Here is a 13,649-nt window from a genome sequence, read left to right on the forward strand (position 1 = left end):
GGTTAAATAGTTATATGACTACTCCCTAAGTACTAATTGATTTCCCTTTGGGTCCCTTTTAGCACATGAGAAAAGAATAATGAATCTAGAAAGGAATCCAGATTTAGTAGGGAATGTATTAATTCTAATTCAATCTACAATGGAATAGATTAATTTGTACCATTTGAATTGCTCTTTCTGTGCAGTCCAGTTTCCAATGAACCCACACAAAACATAGGGAAAGTGATAGTCTATCTTTAATGAATATATAAATATATACAGATATTTCATAAAAATTATACAGGGATCATAAAGCATCTCCAGGAATATTCTCTGCTGTCAAAGAATGATCTAGCACTGTACAACGTATGTAAGAAGCACCACTTTCCATTTAAAAATTTAAAAACACTGTCACTATGGTTTCAAAAATCCTTCAAAAAAAAACTTTTTAGAACATGTTAAATTTCATCCCCTATATATTTTTTTCTTTATAACATTTGAGGTAACTAATACAATGGGCCTTGGATAACTATCAGTGTTTTTTCTTAAGATTCTATCAGTTTGGGGGCATTATACATTAAGCACATGTTTTTTTGATTTATATGAATTTATTGGATTGAGCATAACATGTAAAACTTGAGTAAGAGAACTAGTTCAAAAGTTCTCTTGTGGGCTATTGGATTGAATTTTTTGATCATGGTACAAATCATGGTCTTTTAATACATGAAAAACATCCAGGTTCCCACTTGGTAGCAGAACCACTTGGAGGGATTTCAGGAGAAGACTGCAATTCTGCAGATTTAGCACTTTCTTCACCTTGCCAAAACAATTGACCAGAATCATCCTTTCCTCTTGTTTTTAGTTCAATGTGTTCAATAACCAAAATGTCTTCTCTTTGGGGCTGAAGCATCTCAATGACAATAATCTCCTCTCCTTTGTGATGGATCACTTTCGTACTAACTAAATCATGTTGTTGCAATGAGGTCTTATCTGTGCCGTTTTCTGCTTGTTCTTGGGATGGAGGTTGCAGAGTGTTTGATGTATGGTTATTACGAACAAGCTGGCCAACACTAGCTATACCTGGCCCTGGACCATTAGAAAGGCCATCAACAAAATCAACACTTCTTAAGTCCTCTTGCTTATGGGCTAGTTCTTCTTCCTCTTCTCCTTCTTCATCTTCTTCTTCCTCTTCTTCTTCGTCTTCCTCTTCCTCTTCTTCTTCATCATCATCCTCCCCCTGCACTTCAGCTATATTGATCTCTGTTCTCTCCTTACAGCCTGGGATGGATTTGCCTAGTATTGGAACCCTTTCTTCTAATTGATTCAGAACATATTTGTTTGATGGACAGTGTCCATTGTGGGTACCTAAATGTCCATCAGCTTGGACAAATGCATCCATATTGTCTTCATTTCTTACAAGTTCCCCATCAGAAGATCCAAAAGGAAGAAAAAAATCATCCAGAATATGTTCTAAACTGGAACTAGTTGATTCCTGGACTTCATCATCCCAAGTTTCTTCTTCATCGCTTGACAATGTTTCTCCAACTTCCCCATCATTCTCATTGGAGTCTTCTGTTTCTCCTTCCTCCTCCTCATCTTCTGAAGAAGAGGTAGTAAAAGATGAATAGGACTGAAACCTATCATCATGCATAGGGAAAGGAACATCATAACTGGCTCGCCAGTCATAAGCCCTAATGTTGAAAGGAGAGCGAGCAAAATTAATGAATTCATGTAAGAAGTGATTGGTGTAATGGAGTAAGTGAGGCTGAATCACATCAGCAAATGCCTGGCTGTCCAGATCATAAATAGTTATGTTATTCAGAATGATGTGCTGTACGTTATTGACTAATGAGGAATGTGTTCCACATAGTACTCGCAGCTCACGCTTCAACCAAGGCACTAACCGGTTGAGCCGGACAGGATTCCTGTGAAAAAAATCTGCTGATATGTCTCTATAAAATCCTCCACTTTGGACATTTCTGACCCGAACTCCTAACTGATATAGAGCTCTTCTGAACTGCAGTGAAGCCTGTTCTCGAATTTGTCCGATGGATATTCCTCCAGGATGAGTTGACCTCCTTATTCCAAGTTGTCTCATCAGCTCATCAAGTGTTCTTATCCTATCTTGTGATTGGGGACTTGAATATCCTCCATATAAGATCCCATTATCGGGTAGTATTTCAGATCTTTGATTAGTTGCTGACCTCTCCCCACACATGCTATAGGATGCATTTTCAAAAGGAACAATGTATTCCTCAAAGTCTGTGTCAGATCTTATGGTATGAAAGAAAGAATGGAAACGTTGCTTGCAGAGTGGGCACTCTGCCTTCCTGTCTGACCACTCTAGGATGCAGGCAAAACAAAATCTATGGAAACAAGGATTTAAGAAGGCCACATTCCGTATTCTTTCTAAGCAGATGGGACATCTTGAGTCTGAAGGTCCATCAGTTGACACGGTGGTGTTTTCATTTCCTGCCCCAGTCAGGGATAAAAAGCTACTGTCAGAATGAAGTTCTTCATTTGATGATGCCATAATCTGATGAAGGAGAAGACACAATCAATATAAAGACTGGAACATAAAAACAGTATAATATGATAAATGTGACATGTATGCATGGATATACATATATGAATTGGGCTATCAGAATACATATTTTCCCCAATAGCATTGCTAAGAGTTTTCTCACTTTTTCAGAAAAAGGCAGCCACTCTACAAAAAAAAGAGAGCTTTGTTTGTTTATTTACAATAGCTTATTTATTTTGTGGTAGCTATCTTTTCTTCTTTACAATGCCATGAAGTGACATTGTTAGTCTGGAATTAACTCTTTGTGGCCAATACAAAATGGTGGACAAATTGCCAGGCAGAGGCTGCTGTCATTTATAAAACAAAACAAACAAACAAATAAATAAATCTTGAAAGATGTGAATAAAGGAATGCTACCGTTATAGACCAAAAAATAAAGAGCTTTTTCTCCCATTTATAAAAAGTCTCTTCATACTGACCTATGTTTCTCTGTCACAAATAGAAAGAAGAATTGTGAGAAGCTACTTATTATCACCTGTCTAAGCATGCCCATGAGAGAAAATGTTTGTAGCATCACACAATATCTTTGGAAATTTGACTCTGTATCCCATAAAGGTAGATCCCAGTTTCATTATGTAAATGGACAGACCAGTAGAAAATGACTGCAGGGTAAACCCCTTGGGACCTAATTGTGCCAAGTTTCAGTGGCTGAGTTGATAGTATGATTTTCAGCTCAAAAATGTTAAAGTAAAGGATGGACTGGAAAGGCAAGGCTTCATTGCCCTCAAATAATCTCATTCCCATCCTTAACCCCTCCCTGTAAGTTTCCCAAACCTGCTTCAAAAAAAAGTAGGCCAACAATGTTATCATATTTCTAGCAGACGGCATGCCCAGGGTCTCACTATATCTGCAGAGAGACAAGTTTAGCCTCCAGGCTGAAAACATCCAAGTGACCCTGACTAGAACAACATGTAAATTGAAGAGAGGACAGCAAAATAAAAATAGATATTACAGCGCAAAACTATTTCAGTTTCCACAATCTTCCAGCTGCTTGGAAACTGGATGCAGCAGTCAAGGTGGCAGTTATAGAATAATCTAGAACAGAAAATTCCAAAGTATGCTATTTGTTGTAGAGAAAGTGATGTCAGATATGTTCCTCCAGGTGGAGAGCTTGTGGTGTTAAGTCTCTCACTGCATCCATAGCTATCCATAGTAACCAGCATTGCTAAATTGATAATAAGCTCATGGCTGGAACCTTACAATGTTGACATGGTAGAACTCATTTACATCCCGAATCCCAGAACTGTGCACTGCAATATGTTGCTGTAAAACTGGGATCTGTGATATATGGTCCCAAGGCTACCTGTGTCCCTCCCCCACCCCATATTTTGCTTATTGAGCTAGGAGCCAATTAAAGTATTGCTGTAAAATTGTAGACCTCAGAAACCATTGAAATAGTGATTTGAAAGTGTAATTTTTCACATGACAGGAAGGTGAAGTTATTAAATACAGAGGGGGTAATTACATAAACTGTATTTAACTAATTTAATTTTAATGGCATTGAAATTCAATTAAGTTTCATTTTCCTCCTGGCTCTCTGATTTCTTTATTCTGTCCTTATGCAGTATTAGGAGTGCACTACCAAGGTGCTTTTTGAACGTAACTTCAGCTCAGGAAAGGTTGCATGTTCCTCTCCTAAAGGAAAGTGATATTCACTTAACAAGTGTAATAGCTATTTTGGTGTTTATTTGAAGTAAAACTTTTAATTAAGAGATCATTAGTGTCTTTAATATATAATAGATTATTTTTTCAATGAACATTTAAGTCCCCCCAAAAATTATTCTGATCTCTAGAATTACATTTGGCCTAGATATAATTTTAGAAGGCATCTGGATGCTTAAATAGAATAGAAATCTCATTTTCTGCATGTATGTTAATTATTATGTGTTTCTCAAGCCTGTTTCATTTAACATTTACCACACTGTTCATGCTTTTGGTGTGCTACCCTATTGGAATCTTCTATGTCTAGAACCGTGATGGCGAACCTATGGCACAGGAGCCGTCGCCCCAGCTCAGCTCTGCCACGCATGCATGTGTGCCTCCTGCTAGCCAGCTGGTCTTCATATCTCTGATGCACATGCACAGCAGCAGGGCACATGCGGGGGGTGCGTGGATGAATGGGAACTGGGCACATGTGGGGGTTCATGTCCATGCACAAGACACACACTCATACACAGGGGTTTGGTGCGCATGCATGGGAGGCCACACACACATTGCATTTTGGGGGTTCAGGTGTGTGCACACACTTTGGTCCTGAAAAGGTTAGGCATCACTGGTCTACAAAGAGAAGAAAAAACTCCTGGACATCATTAATTATCGGTGGGGGGGAGAGATTGTATGCATTTTGCAACACAAACTACAACCAAGTTCACAAAAAAGCAGGCAGTCCTGTAAATAATACAGTGCCCTCCAATCTCTCCATTGGATAATATTCTTTAGAGTAGGACTTTCAAGCAGAGATCAAAAGGCAACAGTTCATAGATCTCTCCACTCCCATGGAAGTGGATGATGCTACCCCCTAATCTGAACACACTGCTGCAATCTGCTCAGCAGCTGGACAGTTCACACAGGTATAGTGTGAATACAAATGTGATAAAGAAAAAAGACATGTGACATTTTAACCAGACAGCACCTGCTGACAGCGCAAAAGTATCCTTTCTATTCTTGAGCTGTTGTCCAGAGTTAACACCAAGTGGACTCTTTTAAAAGACATTTTTGTAAAGCTTTTTGGAAACCAATCAAATGGCAACATGGCTAAAGCACCAATCTCCTGTACAAAGCACGTCCTAGCAGGGAAGTTATAGGCATCTTTATCCCTACATCAAGAAAGAGAGTGGCGCCCAAAGAGAAACTCACTTGTGTGGGAAAATGTGAGAAACTGGTGCCCAGTGGTCATTTAACTAAGAAGGCATTTAAATCACACATTTTACTTACAGCCAGTGGTGAGATTCAGCCAGTTCGCACCACTTTGGGAGAACCGTTAGTTAACTTACTGAGCAGTTTGGTGAACTGGTTGTTGGGAAAAATAATTAGGGCAGGGAACCGGTTGTTAAATTATTTGAATCCCACCACTGCTTACAATCTAAACAAACCACCCTACAAATTTTAAATAGCAGAGCAAACAGAGGACAATAGGGATTAAAAAGCAATCATTTTAGCCAATTATCGTACTACACTATGTGAAGCAACTAATTGTTTTACAAAAGGCCAAATGGCTTCCAGCGGAAAAATTTAGCAAATTTTATTTACCCATTCAGGCAATTCACAGTCGCCAGTATGTGGTTTAAAACAGTGACGTGCGGTGAGGTTTATGGCTGGTGAGGCACTGACACAGTGGTGGGTTTCAAATTTTTTTAGACTTGTGGACTTCAACTCCCAGAATTCCACAGCCAGGCATGCTCAGTTCCGATTTAAAGAGACAGCATTTGTTTTTCTCCTTTGCGAAGTTTCCTTCTTTCTTTTTCTTCCCCTTCCCCTCCTCCCTCCCTCCCCCCTCTCAAACAAACACACACACACAAAAGTTGGATTGGACTATCTCTCCTACCCCCTTCCCTCTCTCACTCAAACAAACTCTCTCTCAAACAAGCGCGTGCGTGCACACGCACACACACACACACACAGACAGACAGGCAAAGTTGGATTGGAGGGAGTCAGGGAGACCACAGGAGGAGGCAGGAAGCCGGTAAAAGAGCCATACTGGAGCACACACACTTTCCCCCAGCCCCAGAAGGATCCAGCCCAGCTTCACTGATTACAGGTTTGAAAAGACAACGTGGCTCTGCCTGCAATCAAACTACACTTGGGGAGCAGAGCACTTCCCTCCAGCCTTTGTCCAAAGCCCTGCACCAGGAGGATGAAGTTTGAATTCCTCCCCCTCCCTCTGACCTACATGTACCTTTTCCAGCTCTTTCAGAGAGGATTTCAACTCTGCTCTTGTCTGTCATCATGAAAAGAAAAAAAATGTAAAAGGAAAAAGGCGAGAGCTGAGGTCAGGCTGAGCTAGTTGCTGCCTCACCGTGGATGACTTTGCTTAACTGTTTAAAAAAGCCTCTAAAAAGCGTCCTCTACAGGAGGAGGCAGGAAAACGCCATGCCTCACCTACGTCAGGAATTTTTAGGCTTTTAACCCTTGCTTAACTCTGCTCGAGTGATCATAAAATGCTTAAAGTCAGACTAGATGAGGCACATCGTTCTCCTGCCTCCTCCTGTAGAGGGCACATTTTAGAGGCTTTTTTAAACAGTTAAGCACTAAGCAGAGTCATCCACGGTGACTCTGGCAGCAACTAGGTGAGCCTGACCTCAGCTCTTGCCTTTTTCCTTTTACATTTTTTTTCTTTTCATGTTGACAGTGGTGAGGCTCTGCCTCCCCTGCCTCCCCTGACTCCACGTCACTGCTTTAAAATGAGTCGTCTTGGTATATTTTGTCCAGGTTTTTTTTAGTACATGTTTTTCTTCAGAGGAACTTAGTCCACTCTTAAGCCAACCTGGTCCAGAAAATATGCCACTCTAAAGCAAGGAGTCTCCAACCCTTGAGCCATGACCCACCTCTGGGCCATGAGCCATTCAGAACCGGGCCATGGAAGGGACGGGCATGTGTGTATCCCCACTTGTGCGAACAGCAAGCAAGTGCATGCACGCTTCATTTGTGTGGAACCATCCCCTATCCCCCACACCTGTCCAGAAGGCCAAAAAGTTTGGGGAGCTCTGTTTTAAAGAACAAACGTGACCACACAATTTAAGATAGCAATAGCAATAACACATAGACTTTACAGTGCTTTACAGCCCTCTCTAAGCAATTTTACAGATTCAGTATCTCCCCTCTACAAAAAAAAATTGAGCCTGGTGAGAGTGAACTGCAGTCAGCTGGCAGTCAGCAGAAGTAGCCTGCAGTACTGCATTCTAACCACTGGGCCACGGAGGTTCAAGATAACCTCAAGAACATTCTACCAGTTCTGCCCATATGAGAAGACTTCCAGGGCAAACAATCTGAGTTACCTACAGTTAGATAATCCACAAAACCTGATTAACTCTTTCAGAGCTTTGTCAGACTTGGAACAAGCTAATATTATTCAAAGACTGAATGATTTAAGAGAAACTTTAGTTGCAACACGTAAAGTAGCCAAACCACTAATCAATTTGGTTTTATCAACTACCCAAGGCAATTGTAATAACTTTGAGAGAAGGTTTTCCCACAGGATTTTTTTTTTAAAAAAAGAAAGAAATGAAGCCGGACTGGTGGACTATGGTAAAATAATATCTTTTAACTTTGGTGATCCTATCCTCAAAGTTTAAGGAGGAGCTAGATCAGAAGGACATGTCTGCCATTGCTTTGCATATCTATAAATAAAAGAAAGAGTTAAATTAGACAGAGTTATAGGTTTGACTTTGTTAAAAATGAATTGGAAATCTTACTGTGTGGTAGTGATGAACATATTATTGCTAAGGTCTGGAAAACGTTATTGAATTTAAATTTGGAAAGTGATCATGTAAAGCATTGTATGGTTCAGTAGGCAAGGCATTTTGGATATAATGTAATGCTTGAACAATGGAAGAACATGTGGGAGAAAGGTTTAAAATTTACATTAAATTACAATTTAAAAGAAAATTTCTAAAGGATGATGTTGATATTTAACTCCAGACAAGTTATTAAGGATGTATAAAGGCATTTGAAATGAATGTTGGAAATGTAAATGTAAAGGGGAACTTTTTATCATTTATGGTGGACATGTGACAAAGCCAAGTAATATTGGAGTAGGATTCATATTCTAATCAGTAAATTCTTAAAGTGAATATAAAGATAAAACCAAAAACTTTTCTTTTGGGCTTAATGGAAAAGAGTTGGGGGGGGGGGATTGAACTTTGTTGCTATATATGTTGATGGCAGCAAGACTACTTTATGCACAAAAATGGACGGACATTTCGACCCCAACAATAGATGAATAGCTGCAAAAGTCAATGGCTAAATTGACTGTTTTGATCAAGGGAAAAAACACAAATACTTTTGTTTCTACCAGGAAACCGCTTCTGGATTTTGTGCTTGCCGTAGAAAAAAAAACAAAACTTTGATTTTGGATTTTACTGATTAGATAGATATGTTGTCATAAAAATGGCTAGTTTAAACTGTCATGTAAAGTTGTGGTTTGATGTTAATATTCTATTCTACTCCACCAAAGGGAATCTGAAGTCAATGCCTTTTTTTTTTCTTTTTGGTCCCTAGTTCACACTTTTCCCCCCTTTTCCCTTCCCTATTTTTCCTACTATTTGCTTTTGGATATATTTTTTTTGTATGTTATATTATAAACCAATAAAATTATTTAAAAAGAAAGGCAGAGAGGACTTGTTGACCTCCTGGCTCCCTCTTCTGACTTGTGGAACCTAGATAAGTTGAGCATCAAGACAGATCCTAGAACACATCCAGATTCTTTCACCCTTGTGTTAAAATAGCACAACATTCATAAATACAGAGGATTAAAAAACGGGATGTTGTTTATAATTAAGGGGAAGGTTGTGACTGCCTAAAATCATGGGAAGCACAACTAGAATTAAGTGGTGGACCACACCAAGAACATCAATGGATATTTGCAACCCAACACACCCAATAACTGAATATTCTCCAGCTTTCCAGGCAAACCTCTGCTTTAGGAATCACAGAAAAATATGACAAAGGTAGCACCTAAAGCAGAAAGACCATCATCGCCCAGGCTGAACCCAGCTCCTCTGGCCAATGATATAGACTTGAAACAACAATTTGCCAATGTTCACTATTACATGTGCAAACAATTAAAAAACTACCTGATTCCATAGAGTAGCAAAAGAACAGCAACGGTATGCCAAATTACAACCAGCACCTGTCTAGGTACTGACAGAATTTTGGACTGCATCTCACCTGTAGAAGACTGCATGAGTCATACTATCAAACCACAGACCTCAATACATTGTGAGTTACCCTTCTGGTAATAAACAAGGAAGTTCTATTCAACTACTGATAAGGAAATGTAACTGGATGGAAGAACATAGTGTCAAATGGAGATCTGATGGAATTTCTTCCAAATTCAACATCATAGTACTCCAAGAGACGTGGTTAACTATGAGTGATGAAAATGTTCACCTACCAGGCTGCAAATCATGGTGTCATGCAGAAATTCAAAGCAGAAGGGTAGCCTCTGAGGAAAATATATGCAATTGAGAAGACAGAATTGGGCTGCCCACAGTAGGAACTGACCCTCAGAGAAGACCCCATCTATCTTTTAGATATTCAATTTAAGTATAAATCATCTGAAGTTGTGTTGCTAACTGTACATCTACTTTCCTATTCTTTTCCCCGCTTCTCCCAACATCTGAGTACAATTAGAAAAGATAGTCTTAGAGATAAATATAAAACTTCCCAAAGCTATGTGATCCTATTGGAAGACTTTTATGCTAGTGTGGAAACTTCTTTGCATTATTATGCCCATGCCTGAGGATTATTTATTAAATGGCCCACTCTGGCAAACAAGAGACTCTAAAATGAACATGGTGGTCTCTTAAATTGATCTCCTTTATCTATACCTGCAATCTTCATATCCTAGGAGGCAAAAGTAGTTGAGTGGTGGGTTCCTAACCGGTTTGCTACCGGTTCACTAAATGTGCACAATTGAATGAAAATTAGTCAGAAAAAAGGAGAACAGCTGAGAAGTGGTAATTCAAGCTGCTGCCCCAGATCATCTGGGCTTTGGAAGCTGGAAGAAAGGTAAGTATAACCCACTTAAAAAAAACAACAACAGAGGACCGGTTCACACTCTGTTTGAAGGCAGCACTTCCGGTTCAGAAGAACTGGTCCAAATCAGTAGGAACCCACCTCTGAGGAAGTTGCTTCATATATCACTTTATGTGAAGTGATATATGAGAATACTAGTTTAATGCTAATGCTAGTTTTAATGCTAAATGCTAATTTTTAGAATAAATTCTCCTGATTTACATATGTGTCTCAACAGACACAATCATCTTATTTTCAGACATCCAACTTTACATGATGGAGGATGATGGCGGCCATCAACCAACTGTAGTTAACTTTTATGGCAATTCTTATTTAAGACCATCCTGTACAATACAATAAGAGACTACTTGCTAATTTTGAAGTGAGGCAATATAGGAGGCTCAAGTGGCTTACATGGCAATGGTTGAGGAATTGCCAGCTTCGTGAACTCTGAAATTGCCCAGTCTTTGGTGAAAATACTCAAGACCCAAATGGAAATTTTACCAGGTATACCATCTGTGTTACATGTTTTTTAAAAAATAGAAAAAATGCCAATTAAAAACAGACAGCCCATAAAATCTAATTGGTTCAACAGATTGCTCCCAAGAAAGAAACCTCCACACCAAAGAACCACATCAAGACATCAAACTTAAATGCAATTACAATAGCCACTGAGAAGGCTGAATGCACAGTTGCAGTTTGGTCTGAGCAAGAAAATCAGGAAAATGATTCAGTTTAGTCATATTTTGGAATATAGTATCTAGCATGCTGAAGGAGTGTAAGCTTCTATTTGATATCCCCATCTTAGCTATGTTTTAATACTAACTTATTTACCAACTCCAAAGAGGATCATCCAGAAATGATGACTACTGAGTTTTTGACCCTTGATAATCTCCCTCCTTGGCCACCAGTGTCAGTGACATAAATTAAACACATTATTCAGTCACTGTAACCCAACAAGGCTCCTAGTGAAGTCTTCCTAGTCTCAGAACTTTTCAGGATATATATATATATATATATATATATATATATATATATATATATATATATATATATATATATATATATATATATATATATATATATATATATATATATATATATATATATATATAGCCAGGTATATGTAGATCTGTGTGTGTTTATGTATGTGTGTGTGTGTGTGTATATATATATATATATATATATATATATATATATATATATATATATATATATATATATATACATACATATATACATATATATATATATACATATATATATATATATATATATATATATATATATATACACACACATATATATATATATACATATATACATATATATGTATATATATGTATATATACACATACATATATATATATATACATACACACACACATACATGATAAAGTGGAGCCCACCATTGTATACCCATACACGTGTGTGTTTGTGTGTATATGTATGTATATGCATTATGTATACACCCACACGTGTGTGTGTGTGTGCATGTGTGTGAACTACAAAGTTATGTCCCATAAATATGTGTAGTTCCCATGCACAACAAAAGAAGACAAGGAAGATTCCCAAAATTATAGAACCGATAAGACTCATTTACGATTGTAAGCCTCTCAGAGTTACTTTGAGGTTAAATGGATGGTCAATAAATTTTACAAATAAATAAAAAAGCAGATAGTGTTTAATCTTTATGCTAATTTTAGAACTTCTAAATTATTTGGATGTTCCCATGCCAAAAATCCTTAACAGACACATCAACATCCTTTTGTATTCAGATTATATGGTCCTGATAATCTCAAATAGACCTGAGAAGACAGATGAAGAAATATGGTACCTAATGCACTACTAACTTTTTGAACATTAATAAGATTACATCCAAAGTGGTAGTTCTTGGAAAACAACAGGCCAAATACAATTTGGTTTTTGGATGGGGAGTCTGTAAAACAAATAGATTCTTTCTCATATTTAGGGGTAGTTTTTACAGATGCAGGATCTTGAGCCAACCACTTTAAATGAAGTTCTATAAAGGCAACAGCCATCTCTAAAATGCTAACTAAATTACTCAGTTATAACCACTGAAGCACTCTTTCCCCATTTTAAAAGTCCACAAGGCAAAAATTGTACCAATGCTAAAATGTGACACGGGTAGTCTTATCAAACACTCCCTTACTTGAACAATATAATAGGCATTTAAACTATTTTAGGAACCAACAGGAATACATCTGCAGCAGCAGTAAGCATTGAAATGTAATGGGCACCCATTACGTTAATATTCCAACAGTAATCATATTTTTAATTACTAGTAGAGGATCCTCTTAATGGAACATGATAGACTATCAAAAATGTGTCTGGGCAAGGTAGTCCAGTAATGCATAGATGCCTTTTTAGATTATTCCAACTTCAAGTGAAGCTGATCCCGCCCGGAAGAACGGAAAAAGTTGCCTTCTTTAATACTTTGTAATATTCTGTTTGTTAATATCCGCTATGCCCCCCGTCCCCTCTCAAATGTGTACATAATCTTAACTGTTCTAGAAGGATTGGTTCCATAAGATTGCTATTAATTAGCTTTGAGATTTTATAAGTAGCAAAAAAGGTGTTAGATATAAAGAAGATTATAGGCACTTTTTTCCCCTCAATGTTTTATTGGGAAATTCAATGATATTTGGATTAATATTATCAAAAAGAAAAAAGAAAATAACTCTGTCCTGGAAAGTTTATGAAGGCTGGTTTTTGTTTTGTTTTGCTTTTTGTTTTTGTAAATCTCTTTTATTTTTTTCCCTTGAGGAAGTAAAGCTTTTTCAAAACAAAAACAAAATTGTGTCTGGAAGAATAGATGGACACACTTCAATCTACCATATGGTTTACTCAGCTTCTCCAAATCATCTTACATCATGCCTTCTCAACACAAAATCTTTCCCTTATTAGATATCAGGCCAAAGAAATTGAATATGAACAATATGAATGAAGAATTTTGGATGTTAACACTCAAAATCTTACCTAAAGATAGTTGCTAATATATTGTTTCCTTTTTGTTTTGTATCTCTCTTGATCTACTCTGAGGTTGTCTTTAGCTTTCTATTCTCCTCACGTCCCATGTCTTTCCTTAAGGATCCATCTTTCTTGACCAAGTAGGGATAAGCAACATTCTGAGTGATTATTTTGATGACCTCATAATCACAGACATAAAAATATCCAGCTCATAATATTGCCACTACAGGTAGGCCCTATCTATGAAAGGAAACACACTGCCATTGCAATTATAATATCAGAGAATTCAAAGTTGCATTGGAAAAATTAAGCCAGTTTATAAATAAATTAACTGGATATAATGCTTTTGTTCAAGCAGTAT

General features: G+C 37.7%; 1 protein-coding gene across 1 annotated transcript; it reads right to left on the minus strand.

Annotated features, from left to right (window-relative positions):
- Positions 1–573: 573 nt before the first annotated feature.
- LOC148045471 (E3 ubiquitin-protein ligase Topors-like) lies at positions 574–13,381 on the minus strand. Its single transcript, XM_087715126.1, has 2 exons — positions 13,298–13,381; positions 574–2,515 (listed from the first exon to the last, which is right to left on the minus strand). The coding sequence occupies exon 2, from the start codon at positions 2,510–2,512 to the stop codon at positions 686–688; it is 1,827 nt and encodes a 608-aa protein (XP_087571252.1). The 5' UTR covers positions 2,513–2,515; positions 13,298–13,381; the 3' UTR covers positions 574–685.
- Positions 13,382–13,649: the final 268 nt, after the last annotated feature.

Source organism: Thamnophis sirtalis, unplaced genomic scaffold, assembly GCF_051295495.1.
Source record: "Thamnophis sirtalis isolate CommonGarterSnake01/CBP01778 unplaced genomic scaffold, rThaSir2_p1.2 scaffold_5, whole genome shotgun sequence".
Classification (NCBI taxonomy): Eukaryota; Metazoa; Chordata; class Lepidosauria; order Squamata; family Natricidae; genus Thamnophis; species Thamnophis sirtalis.

What these genes read in the sequence shown, in the direction of transcription:
- LOC148045471 (XM_087715126.1), bottom strand. Translation starts at nt 2,512, where the DNA reads ATGGCATCATCAAATGAAGAACTTCATTCTGACAGTAGCTTTTTATCC.